Source organism: Coregonus lavaretus, assembly GCF_964263955.1.
Source record: "Coregonus lavaretus genome assembly, chromosome: 21".
NCBI classification, from domain to species: domain Eukaryota; kingdom Metazoa; phylum Chordata; class Actinopteri; order Salmoniformes; family Salmonidae; genus Coregonus; species Coregonus lavaretus.
The window spans coordinates 46,674,253-46,692,395 of NC_140008.1; the positions used below are offsets into that span (position 1 = coordinate 46,674,253).

The 18,143-nt window shown below is 42.2% G+C and overlaps 1 protein-coding gene across 1 annotated transcript in view; it reads right to left on the minus strand.

Moving 5' to 3' along the window:
* Positions 1-16,532, minus strand: part of LOC311149015 (rho guanine nucleotide exchange factor 18-like) — a gene marked incomplete at its 5' end in the record, with an annotated part of 145,648 nt that extends 129,116 nt beyond the window's left edge. Inside the window, one exon of the mRNA XM_084186086.1 lies at positions 16,457-16,532. Coding sequence (XP_084042212.1) covers positions 16,457-16,532 — 76 coding nt within the window. The remainder of the gene's footprint in view (positions 1-16,456) is intronic.
* Positions 16,533-18,143: the final 1,611 nt, after the last annotated feature.

An 18,143-nucleotide genomic window follows, 5' to 3' on the forward strand; every position in this document is an offset into this window, starting at 1 on the left:
AACTGGTTGTGCCACCTTTAGCTGCAATGACTCCAACCAAATGCTTCCTGTAGTTGTTGATCAGTCTCTCACGTCGCTGTGGAGGAATTCTGGCCCACTCTTCCATGCAGAACTGCTTTAACTCAGTGACGTGTGGGTTTTCAAGCATGAACTGCTCGTTTCGAGTCCTGCCACAACATTTCAATTGGGATTAGGTCTGGACTTTGACTAGGCCATTCCAAAAACTTCCAATTTGTTGCTTTTTAGCAATTTTCATGTAGACTTGATTGTGTGTTTTGGATCATTGTCTTGCTGCATGACCCATCTGCGCTTCAGCTTCAGCTCACAGATGGATGGTCTGACATTCTCCTGTAGAATTCACTGATACAGAGCAGAATTCATGGTTCCTTCGATTAAGGCAAGTCGTCCAGGTCCTGAGGCAGCAAAGCATCCCCAAACCATTACACCACCACCACCATGCTTGACCTTTGGTATGATGGTCTTACTGTGGAATGCAGAGTTTGGTTTTCGGCAGACATTACTGGAACCATGTCGTCCAAAAAGTTATACTTTTGAATAATCTGTCCATAGAACGTTCTTCCAAGAGTCTTGATGATCATCCAGGTGCTTTTTGGCAAACTTGAGTCATCTTTTTGGACGAGATGGGTCCCATTGAGTGTAAGGGGGCAATTACTTTTTCACACAGGGGAATTGGGTGTTGCATAACTTTGTTTATGAAATAAATGAAATAAATATGTAATTGTTGTGTTATTTGTTCACTTATGTTCCCTTTATCTAATATTAGGTTTTGGTTGAAGATCTGATAGCATTCAGTATCACAAATATGCAAAAGTAGAGAAAATTAGAAAGGGGGCAAATACTTTTTCACAGCACTGTATGTGGATACAAATATTTAGTATATCTGTAGAATACGTAGGATAAAATAGTGTATATAGAGTGCCTTCGGAAAGTATTCAGACCCCTTGACTTTTTCCACATTTTGATAGGTTACAGCCTCATTCTAAAATTGATAAAAAATAAATAAAAAATCATCAATCTGCACACAATACCCCATAATGACAAAGCAAAAACTGTAATTAAAAATTGCTAAATTATAATTTTAAAAAACCTGAAAAGAAATTTACAGACCCTTTACGCAGTATTTTGAAGCACCTTTGGCAGCGATTACAGCCGCAAGTCTTCTTGGGTATGACGCTACAAGCTTGGCACACCTGTATTTGGGGAGTTTCTCCCATTCTTCTCTGCAGATCCTCTCAAGCTCTGTCAGGTTGGATGGGGAGCGTTGCTGCACAGCTATTTTCCGGTCTCTCCAGAGATGTTCGATCGGGTTCAAGTCCGGGCTCTGGCTGGGCCACTCAATGACATTCAGAGACTTGTCCCGAAACCACTCCTGTGTTGTCTTGTCTGTGTGCTTAGTGTCATTGTCCTGTTGGAAGGTGAACTTTCGCTCCCAGTCTGATGTCCTGAGTGCTCTGGAGCAGATTTTCATCAAGGATATCTCTGAATTTTTCTCCGTTCATCTTCGCCTCGATCCTGACTAGTCACCCAGTCTCTGCCGCTGAAAACCATCCCCACAGCATGATGCTACCACGACCATGCTTCACAGTAGGGATGGTGCCAGGTTTCCTCCAGACGTGACGCTTGGCATTCAGGCCAAAGAGTTCAATCTTGGTTTCATCAGACCAGAGAATCTTGTTTCTCATGGTCTCAGAGTCCTTTAGGTGCCTTTTGGCAAACTCCAAGCGGGCTGTTATGTGCCTTTTACTGAGGAGTGGCTTCCGTCTGGCCACTCTACCATAAAGGTCTAATTGGTGGAGTGCTGCGGAGATGGTTGTCCTTCTGGAAGGTTCTCCCATCTCCACAGAGGAACTCTAGAGCTCTATCAGAGTGACCATCGGGTTCTTGGTCACCTCCCTGACTAAGGCCCTTCTCTAACGATTGCTCAGTTTGGCCGGGCGGCCAGCTCAAGGAAGAGTTTTGGTGGTTCCAAACTTCTTCCATTTAAAAATGATTGAGGCCACTGTGTTCTTGGGGATCTTCAATTTTGCAGAAACTTTTTGGTACCCTTCCCCAGATCTGTGCCTCGACACAATCCTGTCTCGGAGCTCTACGGACAATTCCTTCGACCTCATGGCTTGGTTTTTGCTCTGACATGCACTGTCAACTGTGGGACCTTATATAGACAGGTGTGTGCCTTTCCAAATAATGTCCAATCAATTGAATTTATCACAGTTGGACTCCAATCAAGTTGTAGAAACATCTCAAGGATGATCAATGAAAACAGGATGCACCTGAGCTGAATTTTGAGTCTCATAGAAAAGGGTCTGAATACTTATGTAAATAAGGTATTTCTGTTTTTTGTTTTTAATAAATCTGCAAACATTTCTAAAAACCTGTTTTCACTTTTTCATTATGGGGTATTGTGTGTAGATTGTTGAGGAAATTGTTTTATTTAATCCATTTTCAAATAAGGTTGTAACGTAACAAAATGTGGAAAAGTCAAGGGGTCTGAATGCTTTTCTATACAGCAATAGTTGAATAGTATTGCATTGACAGGATGCTCTTAATGGTGCATCTGAAAAAGCTTGTGAGGGTCTTAAGGGCCAAGCCAAATTTCTTCAGCCTCGTGAGGTTGAAGAGGCGCTGTTGCGCCTTATTCACCACACTGGCTTGGTTTTTGCTCTGACATGCACTATCAACTGTGGGCCTTTCCAAATCATGTCCAATCAATTAAATGTATCACAGGTGGACTCCAATCAAGTTGTAGAAACATCTCAAGGATGATCAATGGAAACAGGATGCACCTGAGCTGAATTTTGAGTCTCATAATACTATTGTGTCGTCTGCAAACTTGATGATTGAGTTGGAGGCGTGCCTACGCAGTCATGGGAGTAATAATAATAAATATTTAATAATATGCCATTTAGCAGACGCTTTTATCCAAAGCGACTTACAGTCATGCGTGCATAATTTTTTTTGTGTATGGGTGGTCCCGGGGTTCGAACCCACTACCTTGGCGTTACAAGCGCCGTGCTCTACCAGCTGAGCTACAGAGGACCACGAGTACAGGAGGGGGTTGAGCACGCACCCATGTGGGGCCCCTGTGTTGAGGATCAGCGTAGTGGAGGTGTTGTTTCCTGTCTTCACCACCTGGGGGTGGCCCGTCAGGAAGTCCAGGTTCAGACCCATGGCTCCGAGCTTAATGATGAGCTTGGAGGGTACTACAGTGTTGAAGACTGAGCTGGAGTCGATGAACAGCAGTCTTACATAGGTATTCCTCTTGTCCAGATGGGATAGGGCAGTGTGCAGTGCGATAGCAATTGCATCGCCTGTGGATCTATTGGGGCGGTATGCAAATTGAAGTGGGTCTAGGGTGTCAGGTAAGGTGGAGGTGATATGACCCTTAACTAGCCTCTCAAAGCACTTCATGATGACAGAAGTGAGTGCTACTGGGCAATAGCCATTTAGTTCAGTTACCTTTGCTTTCTTGGGTACAGGAACAATGGTGGACATCTTGAAGCAAGTGGGGACAGCAGACTGGGATAGAGAGAGATTTAATATGTCCGTAAACACTCCAGCCAGCTGTTCTGCGCATGCTCTGAGGACGCGGCTAGGGATACCGTCTGGGCCGGCAGCCTTGCAAGGGTTAACACGCTTAAATGTCTTACTCACATCGGCCACGGAGAACAAGACCCCATAGACCTCGAAAGCAGCCCGCATCGGTGGCACTGTGTTACCTCAAAGCGGGCGAAGAAGGTGTTTAGCTTGTCCGGGAGCAAGATGTCTGTGTCCTGGTTTTCCTTTTGTAATACACAATTGTCTGGAGTCCCTGCCACATACATCTCATGTCTGAGACGTTGAATTGCCACTTTGTCTCTGTACTGATGTTTTGCCTGTTTGATTGCCTTACGGAGGGCATAACGTCACTGTTTGTATTCAATCATATTCCCAGTCACCTTGCCATGGTTAAATGCGGTGGTTCGCGCTTTCAGTTTTGCGTGAATGCTGCCATCTATCCACAGTTTTTGATAGTCACAGTGATAAAAACATCCCCTATACACTTCCTGATTAACTCAGTCACCGTGTCAGTGTATATGTCAATGTTATTCTCAGAGGCAACCCGGAACATATCCCAGTCCGCGTGATCAAAACAATCTTGAATCATGGATTCCGATTGGTCCGACCAGCGTTGAATAGACCTTAGCATGGGTTTCTGCCTATAGGAAGGGTGGAGCAGAATGTAGTCGTGATCTGATTTTCTGAAGGGATGGTGGGGTAGGGCCTTGTACCCATCCGGGAGGGAGAGTAACAATGTGTTGATAGAACTTTGGTAGCATTTTCCTCAGATTTGCTTTGTTAAAGTCCCCAGCTACAATAAATGCGGCCTCAGGATATATGGTTTCCAGTTTGCACAAAGGCCTTGAGGGCCGTCGTGGTATCAGCTTGAGGGGGAATACACACAGCTGTGACTATAACCGAAGATCATTATTTTGGGAGGTAATACGGTCTGCATTTGATTGTGAGGTATTCTAGGTCGGGTGAACAAAAGGACTTGAGTTCCTGTACGTTATCACAATCACACCATGAGTAGTTAATCATGAAACATACACCTCCGCCTTTCTTCTTCCAAGATAGTTCTTTATTCCTGTCTGCGCGATGTACTGAGAACCCAGATGGCTGTAGGGATGGGGACAATATATCCGGAGATAGCCATGATTCCGTGAAACAGACTATGTTACAGTGTCTCTCTGGAAGGAGATCGTCGCCCTGAGCTTGTCTACTTTATTGTCCAGGGACTGAACATTAGCGAGTAATATACTCTGAAGCGGTGGATGGTGTGCACGCCTCCTGAGTCTGACTAGAAGTCCACTCCGAATACCTCTTCTCCACCGGCGGCATCTTGGAGCAGCCTCTGGGAAAAGTTCAATTGCCTTGGGGGGTACGAACAAAGGATCTAATTCAGGAAATAGAGTGGTGTGAAAAAGTGTTTGCCCCCTTCCTGATTTCTTATTTGTTTGCATGTTTGTCACACTTAAATGTTTCAGATCATCAAACAAATTTAAATGTTAGTCAAAGATAACACAAGTAAACACAAAATGCAGTTTTGAAATGAAGGTTGTTATTATTAAGGGAAAACAAAATCCAAACCCACATGGCCCTGTGTGAAAAAGTGATTGCCCCCTACAACCTAATAACTGGTTGGGCCACCCTTAGCAGCAATAACTGCAATCAAGTGTTTGCGATAACTTGCAATGAGTCTTTTACAGCGCTGTGGAGGAATTTTGGCCCACTCATCTTTGCAGAATTGTTGTAATTCAACCACATTGGAGGGTTTTCGACCATGAACTGCCTTTTTAAGGTCATGCCACAGCATCTCAATAGGATTCAGGTCAGGACTTTGACTAGGCCACTCCAGCCATTCAGAGGTGGACTTGCTGGTGTGTTTTGGATCATTGTCCTGCTGCAGAACCCAAGTTCGCTTCAGCTTGAGGTCACGAACACATGGCCGGACATTCTCCTTCAGGATTTTTTGGTAGACAGCAGAATTCATGGTTCCATTTATCACAGCAAGTCTTCCAGCTCCTGAAGCAGCAGAACAGGCCCAGACCATCACACTACCACCACCATATTTTACTGTTGGTATGATGTAATTTTTCTGAAATGCTGTGTTACTTTTACCTTCCAAAAAGTTCAACTTTTGTCTCGTCAGTCCACAGAGTATTTTCCCAAGATGTTTTCTGGCAAAAATGAGACAAGCCTCAATGTTCTTTTTGCTCAGCAGTCGTTTTCGTCTTGGAACTCTGCCATGCAGGCCATTTTTGCCCAGTCTCTTTCTTATGGTGGAGTCATGAACACTGACCTTAACTGAGGCAAGTGAGGCCTGCAGCTCTTTGGATGTTGTTGTGGGGTCTTTTGTGACCTCTTGGATGAGTCGTCGCTGCGCTCTTGGGGTAATTTTGGTCGGCCGGCCACTCCTGTGAAGGTTCACCACTGTTCCATTTGTGGATAATGGCTCTCACTGTGGTTCGCTGGAGTCCCAAAGCTTTAGAAATGGCTTTATAACCTTTTCCAGACTGATGGATCTCAATTACTTTCTTTCTCATTTGTTCCTGAATTTCTTTGATCTCGGCATGATGTCTAGCTTTTGAGGATCATTTGGTCTACTTCACTTTGTCAGGCAGGTCCTATTTAAGTGATTCCTTGATTGAGAACAGGTGTGGCAGTAATCAGGCCTGGGTGTGGCTAGAGGAATTGAACTCAGGTGTGATAAACCACAGTTGAGTTGTGTTATAACAGGGGGGGCAAACACTTTTTCACACAGGGCCATGTAGGTTTGGATTTTGTTTTCCCTTAATAATAACAACCTTCATTTCAAAACTGCATTTTGTGTTTACTTGTGTTATCTTTGACTAATATTTAAATTTGTTTGATGATCTGAAACATTTAAGTGTGACAAACATGCAAACAAATAACAAATCAGGAAGGGGGCAAACACTTTTTCACACCACTGTACGTATTTCTGGTTACCGCCACTCTGATATCCAACAGTTATTTCCGGCTGTATGTAATAACACAAAAAACGTTCTGGGCTAATAATGTAAGAAATAAAACACAAAAAAACAAAATACTGCAAAGTTGCTTATGAGCTAGAAGCAGAGCTGCCATGTCGGTCCTTTACTTTGCTGTTGCATTAACAGATTCCTAACACATTCACGTGATTTTGCAAACCACCGTTACCACGGGCAACCCTGTTAATAACAAATAATGTATTAAAATTCTATAGTGGTTTCCATAATAGAAATCTCAAAGGGCTTCATTAGGCTCCATGTCATATGCAAAAATCCAGGATTTGTCCACCCACTGGCTCTAACAAACATGGCAAGAAACTTATCGCACAGCAGACCGCATATGCTGTGTAGAGATGGTATTTTACCACATATATATATATATATATATATATATATATATATATATATATATATATATATACAGTGGGGAGAACAAGTATTTGATACACTGCCGATTTTGCAGGTTTTCCTACTTACAAAGCATGTAGAGGTCTGTAATTTTTATCATAGGTACACATCAACTGTGAGAGACGGAATCTAAAACAAAAATCCATAAAATCACATTGTATGATTTTTAAGTAATTAATTTGCATTTTATTGCATGACATAAGTATTTGAGCACCTACCAACCAGTAAGAATTCCGGCTCTCACAGACCTGTTAGTTTTTCTTTAAGAAGCCCTCCTGTTCTCCACTCATTACCTGTATTAACTGCACCTGTTTGAACTCGTTACCTGCATAAAAGACACCTGTCCACACACTCAATCAAACAGACTCCAACCTCTCCACAATAGCCAAGACCAGAGAGCTGTGTAAGGACATCAGCGATAAAATTGTAGACCTGCACAAGGCTGGGATGGGCTACAGGACAATAGGCAAGCAGCTTGGTGAGAAGGCAACAACTGTTGGCGCAATTATTAGAAAATGGAAGAAGTTCAAGATGACGGTCAATCACCCTCGGTCTGGGGCTCCATGCAAGATCTCACCTCGTGGGGCATCAATGATCATGAGGAAGGTGAGGGATCAGCCCAGAACTACACGGAAGGACCTGGTCAATGACCTGAAGAGAGCTGGGACCACAGTCTCAAAGAAAACCATTAGTAACACACTACGCCGTCATGGATTAAAATCCTGCAGCACACGCAAGGTCCCCCTGCTCAAGCCAGCGCATGTCCAGGCCCATCTGAAGTTTGCCAATGACCATCTGGATGATCCAGAGGAGGAATGGGAGAAGGTCATGTGGTCTGATGAGACAAAAATAGAGCTTTTTGGTCTAAATCCACTCGCCGTGTTTGGAGGAAGAAGAAGGATGAGTACAACCTTAAGAACACCATCCCAACCGTGAAGCATGGAGTTGGAAACATCATTCTTTGGGGATGCTTTTCTGCAAAGGGGACAGGACGACTGCACCGTATTGAGGGGAGGATGGATGGGGCCATGTATCGCGAGATCTTGGCCAACAACCTCCTTCCCTCAGTAAGAGCATTGAAGATGGGTCGTGGCTGGGTCTTCCAGCATGACAACGACCCGAATCACACAGCCAGGGCAACTAAGGAGTGGCTCCGTAAGAAGCATCTCAAGGTCCTGGAGTGGCCTAGCCAGTCTCCAGACCGGAACCCAATAGAACATCTTTGGAGGGAGCTGAAAGTCTGTATTGCCCAGCGACAGCCCCGAAACCTGAAGGATCTGGAGAAGGTCTGTATGGAGGAGTGGGCCAAAATCCCTGCTGCAGTGTGTGCAAACCTGGTCAAGACCTACAGGAAATGTATGATCTCTGTAATTGCAAACAAAGGTTTCTGTACCAAATATTAAGTTCTGCTTTTCTGATGTATCAAATACTTATGTCATGCAATAAAATGCAAATTAATTACTTAAAAATCATACAATGTGATTTTCTGGATTTTTGTTTTAGATTCCGTCTCTCACAGTTGATGTGTACCTATGATAAAAATTACAGACCTCTACATGCTTTGTAAGTAGGAAAACCTGCAAAATCGGCAGTGTATCAAATACTTGTTCTCCCCACTGTATATATATGTGTGTGTATATATATATACTACTGTTCAAAAGTTTGGGCACTTAGAAATGTCCTTGTTTTCCATGAAAACATACATGAAATTAGTTTGAATAGGAAATATAGCAAAATGAATAGGAAATGTAGTCATTGACAAGGTTAGAAATAATGATTTTTAATAGAAATAATAATTGTGTCCTTCAAACTTTGCTTTCGTCAAAGAATCCTCCATTTGCAGCAATTACAGCATTGCAGACCTTTGGCATTCTAGTTGTCAATTTGTTGAGGTAATCTGAAGAGATTTCACCCCTCCCACAAATTGGATTGGCTTGATGAGCACTTCTTACGTACCATACAGTCAAGCTGCTCCCACAACAGCTCAATAGGGTTGAGCTGTGCTTTGGGTCATTGATCTGTTGTAGGAGGAAATTGGCTCCAATCAAGCGGCGTCCACAGGTTATGACATGGCGTTGCAAAATGGAGTGATAGCCTTCCTTCTTCAAGATCCCTTTTACCCTGTACAAATCTCCCATTTTACCACCACCAAAGCACCCCCAGACCATCACATTGCCTCCACCATGCTTGACATATGGCATCAAGCACTCCTCCCACATCTTTTCATTTGGTCTGCGTCTCACAATTTTTTTTCTTTGTGATCCGAACACCTCAAACTTCGATTCGTCTGTCCATAACACTTTTTTCCAATCTTCCTCTGTCCAGTGTCTGTGTTCTTTTGCCCATCTTAATCTTTTCTTTTTATTGGCCAGTCTGAGATATGGCTTTTTCTTTGCAACTCTGCCTAAAAGGTCAGCATTCCGGAGTCGCCTCTTCACTGTTGACGTTGAAACTGGTGTTTTGCGGGTACTATTTAATGAAGCTGCCAGTTGAGGACCTGTGAGGCGTCTGTTTCTCAAACTAGACACTCTAATGTGTTTGTCCTCTTGCTCAGTTGTGCACCGGGGCCTCCCACTCCTCTTTCTATTCTGGTAAGAGCCAGTTTGCGCTGTGCTGTGAAGGGAGTAGTACACAGCGTTGTACGAGATCCTCAGTTTCTTGGCAAGTTCTCGCATGGAATAGCCTTCATTTCTCAGAACAAGAATAGACTGATGAGTTTCAGAAGAAAGTTATTTGTTTCTGGCCATTTTGAGCCTGTAATCGAACCCACAATTGCTGATGCTCCAGATACTCATCTAGTCTCAAGAAGGCCAGTTTTATTGCTTTTTTAATCAGCACAACAGTTTTCAGCTGTGCTAACATAATTGCAAAAGGGTTTTATAATGATCAATTAGCCTTTTAAAATGATAAATTTGGATTAGCAAACACAACGTGCCATTGGAACACAGGACTGATGGTTGCTGATAATGGGCCTCTGTACGCCTATGTAGATATTCCATTAAAAATCAGCTGTTTCCAGCTACAATAGCCATTTACAACATTAACAATGTCTACACTGTATTTCTGATCAATTTGATGTTATTTTAATGGACAAAAAAATTGCTTTTCTTTCAAAAACAAGGACATTTCTAAGGGACCCCAAACGTTTGAACGGTAGTGTGTGTAATATATATATATATATATATATATATATATATATATATATATATATATATATACACAGTGGGGGAAAAAAGTATTTAGTCAGCCACCAATTGTGCAAGTTCTCCCACTTAAAAAGATGAGAGAGGCCTGTAATTTCATCATAGGTACACGTCAACTATGAGAGACAAAATGAGATTTTTTTTCTCCAGAAAATCACATTGTAGGATTTTTTATGAATTTATTTGCAAATTATGGTTGAAAATAAGTATTTGGTCAATAACAAAAGTTTCTCAATACTTTGTTATATACCCTTTGTTGGCAATGACACAGGTCAAACGTTTTCTGTAAGTCTTCACAAGGTTTTCACACTTGCTGGTATTTTGGCCCATTCCTCCATGCAGATCTCCTCTAGAGCAGTGATGTTTTGGGGCTGTCGCTGGGCAACACGGACTTTCAACTCCCTCCAAAGATGTTCTATGGGGTTGAGATCTGGAGACTGGCTAGGCCACTCCAGGACCTTGAAATGCTTCTTACAAAGCCACTCCTTCATTGCCCGGGCGGTGTGTTTGGGATCATTGTCATGCTGAAAGACTCAGCCACGTTTCATCTTCAATGCCCTTGCTGATGGAAGGAGGTTTTCACTCAAAATCTCACGATACATGGCCCCATTCATTCTTTCCTTTACATGGATCAGTCGTCCTGGTCCCTTTGCAGAAAAACAGCCCCAAAGCATGATGTTTCCACCCCCATGCTTCACAGTAGGTATGGTGTTCTTTGGATGCAACTCAGCATTCTTTGTCCTCCAAACATGACGAGTTGAGTTTTTACCAAAAAGTTCTATTTTGGTTTCATCTGACCATATGACATTCTCCCAATCCTCTTCTGGATCATCCAAATGCACTCTAGCAAACTTCAGACGGGCCTGGACATGTACTGGCTTAAGCAGGGGGACACGTCTGGCACTGCAGGATTTGAGTCCCTGGCGGCGTAGTGTGTTACTGATGGTAGGCTTTGTTACTTTGGTCCCAGCTCTCTGCAGTTCATTCACTAGGTCCCCCCGTGTGGTTCTGGGATTTTTGCTCATCGTTCTTGTGATCATTTTGACCCCACGGGGTGAGATCTTGCGTGGAGCCCCAGATCAAGGGAGATTATCAGTGGTCTTGTATGTCTTCCATTTCCTAATAATTGCTCCCACAGTTGATTTCTTCAAACCAAGCTGCTTACCTATTGCAGATTCAGTCTTCCCAGTCTGGTGCAGGTCTACAATTTTGTTTCTGGTGTCCTTTGACAGCTCTTTGGTCTTGGCCATAGTGGAGTTTGGAGTGTGACTGTTTGAGGTTGTGGACAGGTGTCTTTTATACTGATAACAAGTTCAAACAGGTGCCATTAATACAGGTAACGAGTGGAGGAGAGAGGAGCCTCTTAAAGAAGAAGTTACAGGTCTCTGAGAGCCAGAAATATTGCTTGTTTGTAGGTGACCAAATACTTATTTTCCACCATAATTTGCAAATAAATTCATTACAAATCCTACAATGTGATTTTCTGTAAAGAAAATGCTCAATTTGTCTGTCATAGTTGACGTGTACCTATGATGAAAATTACAGGCCTCTCTCATCTTTTTAAGTGGGAGAACTTGCACAATTGGTGGCTGACTAAATACATTTTCCCCCCACTGTATATATATATATACAGTACCAGTCAAAAGTTTGGACAAACCTACTCATTCCAGGGTCTTTATTTTTACTATTTTCTACATTGTAGAATAATAGTGAAGACATCAAAACTATGATAAAACACATATGGAATCATGTAGTAACCAAAAAAGTGTTAAACAAATCAAAATATGTTTTATATTTGAGATTCTTCAAAGTAGCCACCCTTTGCCATGATGACAGCTTTGCACGCTCTTGGCATTCTCTCAACCAGCTTCAAGAGGTAGTCACCTGGAATGCATTTCAATTAACAGGTGTGCCTTGTTAAAAATTAATTTGTGGAATTTATTTCCTTCTTAATGCGTTTGAGCCAATCAGTTGTGTTGTGACAAGGTAGGGATTGTATACAGAAGATAGCCCTATTTGGTAAAAGACCAAGTCCATATTATGGCAAAAACAGCTCAAATAAGCAAAGAAAAACGACAGTCCATCATTACTTTAAGATATGAAGGTCAGTCAATCCGGAAATTTTCAAGAACTTTTCAAGTTTCTTCAAGTGCAGTCGCAAAAACCATCAAGCGCTATGATGAAGCTGGTTATCATGAGTACCGCCACAGGAAAGGAATTCCCAGAGTTATGTGTGGTTCCCACCGTGAAGCATGGAGGAGGAGGTGTGATAGTGTGGTGTTGCTTTGTTGGTGACACTGTCTGTGATTTATTTAGAATTCAAGGCACACTTAACCAGCATGGCTACCACAGCATTCTGCAGCGATATGCCATCCCATCTGGTTTGCGCTTAGTGGGACTGTCATTTGTTTTTCAACAGAACAATGACACAAAACACACCTCCAGGTTGTGTAAGGGCTATTTGACCAAGGAGAGTGATGGAGTGCTGCATCAGATGACCTGGCCTCCACAATCACCCAACCTCAACCCAATTGAGATGGTTTGGGATGAGTGAAGGAAAAGCAGCCAACAAGTGCTCAGCATATGTGGGAACTCCTTCAAGACTGTTGGAAAAGCATTCCTCGTGAAGTTGGTTGAGAGAACGCCAAGAGTGTGCAAAGCTGTCATCAAGGCAAAGGGTGGCTACTTTGAAGAAACTCATATATAAAATATGTTTAACCCTTTTTGGTTACTACATGATTCCACATGTGTTATTTTATAGTTTTGATGTCTTCACTATAAAAAAATAAAGAAAAACCCTTGAATAAGTAGGTGTGTCCAAATTTTTGACTGGTACTGTATATATTGCATAGTCTGTAATATTTCAGATCAAATATAAAACCTAAGTTTGGTGTCCCTGTAATTAAAAATGACCATAGCTAGACTGTTTAATCACTTACTCTCAGCCAATGATGTGTTATTAGTCTACTAAGTTATTAGTTTGATCTCTGAGTTGTTCATGTTCAGTCTCAGAGAGATGCCTACCTGTGGAAGGCCTGCCCTTGGATGTCTGGTTGGTTGTATAAGACACATTCAGACACAGCCAGCCCCAGTCTGAGGAGAGGAGCTGAGGTTGAACTGAACTAGGGTTTCCTCACATAATGTTGAGCCCAGGTAAGATATAAACCAGACCACACAACCCCCAGGCCACACTAGAGACTGGAGACAACCCACTCCACACGTCCTGCCTGCTGCTATAAACCAGGACCCTGCTCTCCGCTTCTCTGCTCCCCGACGCCACGGCCAAAGACGCTCTTCTATAAACAACAAATTATTGTTGTGGTTGCGGAGTGCGACGTGGATGTATTTTCTAGCGTAAATCACTCTCTCAGTCCAAAGGAATTACAATGTCCCCTGCAGTGGAGAGAGAGTTTGTTTGCGTCATCCAGATCCAACTGGCTACAGATGTAGGATCTTCATTTTATCATCCTGTTGCTGGAGAACTTAACACAAAATGTAAAACCTGTAGTGTATTTGAGGTTTAAAAAGGCTTCTGAAGTTTGTAATTTCCACTTTGAAATGTCAGACTTGATTTTCCCTTACGAACATTTTTGCAACCCCTACAAAAATGTCCATGAAATGTTATCCACATTTCCTATTGCTGCAGGGTTATTTTCCTGCTGTAGCAAACTGGCTCAATTTAAGATCCTACATCGGCAATTGTAAACCTGCCTGAGTTTGGGCTGCAGCTTGAGGCTTGTAGCACCAGCAAACATAGCCTTTTATGGTAGGCCTCTCATATCTACAATGCATTGAGGGAGATTAAACAAAGGGCCTGCCAGGCTCTTGGAGTGCTTTGGTTCAGCCTGTTATGTTCTGTTCCCCCCATGTAGACACACACAAACCTCTACAGACCCATAGAGAACTGTTGACAAACTAGCTTTACATTTAACTACGGTTGTGGAGGTTAGGGCCCTATTCAATCCATATCGCAGATGTTCAGCTTTACAGCGTGATTGAAATTTAAAGGCAATGTTCCCGCTTTAGCAGAGACGCAGCATATGTTGGCTCAATTGGAGAGAAAAATACCCACCTTTTTTATCATATCCCATTATCCAGCAACTCCCCAACAGGCTCGGGAGAGGCGAAGGTCGAGTCATGCGTCCTCCGAAACATGAACCCCCCCCCACACCAATGTGTCAAAGGAAACACCATTCAACTGACGACTGAAGTCAGCCTGCAGGCGCCCAGCCCGCCACAAGGAGTTGCTAGAGCATGATGAGTCAAGTAAAGCACCCCCGGCCAAACCCTCCCCTAACCCGGACAACCCTGGGCCAATTGTGCAACGCCCTATGGGACTCCCGGTTGTGACAGCCTGGGATTGAACCCGGTTCTGTAGTGACGCCTCAAGCACTGCGATGCAGTGCCTTAGACCTCTGCGCCACTCGGGAGGCCCTACTTTTACATTTTTAATGCGGAATCTGTAATGCTTCAGCTTTACAGATTGAATAGAGCCCTAGGCACAGTATGAAGTGACCTGTTGTGGTGCTATGTGGTGTTAAAATGATTACAGAGACTAGCCAAAGGCAGAACGGTTTGTTTCTGTACACTGATTTGTTGTACTCTACTTGTACCTGATTCCTATCCTTACAGGGGCAATCTGCAGTTCAAACAATAACAAAGCCCCACCCTGCCACTGTTTTTGGCAACAGCTGAGGGATGGGGCTGCAGAAATGTAACCACTCTCACATTCACAGCGAGCGCTATGGATGCAAGGAATGACCATCCATGATATTACAATTATATATTTAACCATGTTTTGAGGCTATACAGTGTTTGTTTACAATTACATTTTTTACACACAGTGGAATAAAATAAGCTTGTATTTTAGGTTCTGATGAGGTACGACTGTTGAACTAAGCTCATGAGATATATATGATTGATATTCTTCAAGAATCAATCGGTATATAAAACTGGATGTAGCAATTGTAGATTTCCCCTTTAATAACTGCATTTTAGTGGTTAAGTATACTGCTAAACCATTACTGGCTTATAACACAATATATAACACCTAGATAATCTTAGGTTCTATAGATCCTCCAAATGAACTCAAACTCTGACAACATAGATGTACTTTAGCTAAGAAAGCCTGTATAGATAGGCCACCAATGAGCCGTATTCAAAAACATTGATGACGATGGTATGTGTTTTTGAGAGTCCAGAGAGGACAGTTCAATGCAGCAAAGAGACAGTATAAACAAGGAAATTACAGATAACAGTCTTAACCACACCACACCAGCCAAAGATGCTCATTTGTACACAGTCATCAAAGTCAATGTATCACCCATGACCTAAATCAGAAGATGCTGGTACAATCAGGCATGATATGATATGGCAGTTGACTTTTGCCTACATGAGCTAAACTGACCCTTGATCATAACTGTTTTACAACATGACTCATAATCAGATCAGACACTCCAGATGTGCTATTTGTCCATGATATATTTCTACAGACGCAATCTCAAGCCAAACCATCAACATCATGACAATCAACCCATTGCTAAGTATAGTTAAGAAGAGGTAAGACCATTCATGTGAACAGAGCTATGCATCTGAATCACATATCCTCATTAGCTACCATATGTGTTGAAGTAGCATGATGAAGCAATAAAATCATTCTTGTCAGTTGGTTTGTGTAAATATACAATTCACTACATTGCCTCCAGGATAGAGTATTTACATAAAGATTGCAATGACCTTATGGTGTCTTTTGCGTTCATCTTTAAAGATGCGTGACAGATGTATTGTTAAGGTGAAAGAAAAAACACGTGACATGAAATATGTGGACAGGACACACATCAAAACATCTATCATCGCACATCCCTTTGAGACAGGCACTTTGATCATCAATTCATTACACTGTCTGATAGCACTGAGCTCTCCACACCAAATGCAATAGAAAAAGCATCATTATACAACATCAATATAAAACATGCTGAGATATAGTATATATATTTGCTCAGGTTAATAACAGAAAGACAAAAAAATATATGATTTCTTTGCAGCCGAGCACACATAATGCATGTTCAGACAGAACCATCCAGGGACAACCATATCTAGAACCCTGTAGATAACAAAAATGTAAATTCAAGACGTAACCCTAAAGATGCCATTATCTGAATAGACTGTAAGACCACTGTCTGCATGATATCAAAAAACATAATTTTCAAAGTGAGATAAATAAAAAAACTGAGAAAGACAGAAACAACATGCAGTAGCAGCAGCTGAAGATTATACCTCTCTTGAAGGACCATCGTTTCATCCAGAGCTTGGAGAAAGAAGGCCAGGAGTTGTTTAAAGGAGAATCCGCCATAGAGAAGACTAGCTGGAGCTGGTCAGCTCACAGAGCAACACTGAGACTGGGGCCGAGTGAGTGAGGGACGGCGTGAGAGGAGGGGGGGACGAACAAGTATCCAAGGCAGAGTCGGATCAGGGAGCTGCTGGGGATTACCTAACCTCAGATAGGGTGCATTCCAAATAGTACCCTGTTACCTTTGTAGTGCACTACTTTTGACCAGGACCAGGGAATGAGGGGAGAGAAAGAGAGAGAGAGAGTGGTGCTAAAGGACAGAGGGCAGCAGCAAGCTGAGAATTAGGAGGGAGAATTAGTGCTCAGGGGCCTCATTTATAAGCATTGCATACATTTTTAACTAAATATCTGCATGCACCATTTCCGAAAAGACTGGGCATGCACAAAACTATAAAGATTTTTAAACTTGGCGCACGCCATACAGTGGTTCCTCAATGAATTTTTTTTTGCTTATGCCGCGACACGGAGGGCACTTCTCGAAAGCGTATTCCGTTTGTACATATTTTGAAGCATGGATCGATGCAAGCTTCAATGGAAAGTATGCAAAGAAATATGACGCAACCATGTAAAAAACAACGTAACATTTCTTGAAATCAGTGGCGGCCATTATTTAAGCTGAAGCGAGAGAAAATACACTCCGACTTTGGAATGAAATGTTGCCTATTCACATCTCATATGTTGCATAACTGCAATATTTTATATTGATACGTTAATAAATACATGCTGTGTTAATTTTGGCATGTTTACCTGACTACGTACCAAAGATCGCAAGCACATAATACAGTGCTTTGCAAAAGTATTCATCCCCCTTGGCAATTTTCATATTTTGTTTCATTACAACCTGTAATTTAAATGGATTTTTATTTGGATTTCATGTAATGGAAATAAACAAAATAGTCCAAATTGGTGAAGTGAAATGAAAAAAATAACTTGTTAAAAAAAATTCAAAAAAATTAATAATGGAAAAGCGGTGTGTGCATACAGTGAGTGTCACGCCCTGACTCAGGGGACGCTTATATGTTGAGTCAGGGTGTGTATATTCCTTGTTGTGCTTTTTCTATGTTGTATTCTAGTATGTATACTCTATCGTTTACTCTGTCGTTTACTCTATCTTTGTTATTTCTCTTTATCATTGTTAAGTAAACCTTGACCTTGTTAATTCCTGCGTCTGCGTCCTGCCTCTTCGTATACTCAGTACGCATCACACTTCCATGCAAAATACCAACTGTCTGTTCACCTCTTAAATTCTATTGTTATGTTATAAACCACGCTCCCTTTCGGATGCATAGAGTAAAAACTAGAAAGTATAATAGCCTATTTAATAGTGTAGTATCTAGACAATTTATGACTTTGCTGATGTTTGCAAATGGTGTGTTAGAGGAAGTTGACTCAGCTTGAGGAAGCATCTGGAGAGCATTTCTATAGGGGCACCCTAAAACAGAAGAAGTATGTTATGTGGAGTCCTGGGATTGGCCTGTAGGGAAAACCACCCATATCAGGTTACATAGGATATAAATACCTTGGTTGGGACAAAGGATGGGGAGAAACAACATATTAGAGATTGGGGCCAGTTGTTCTCCGGATTTTCTGCAGAAATCTGTAAATTGACGCTGA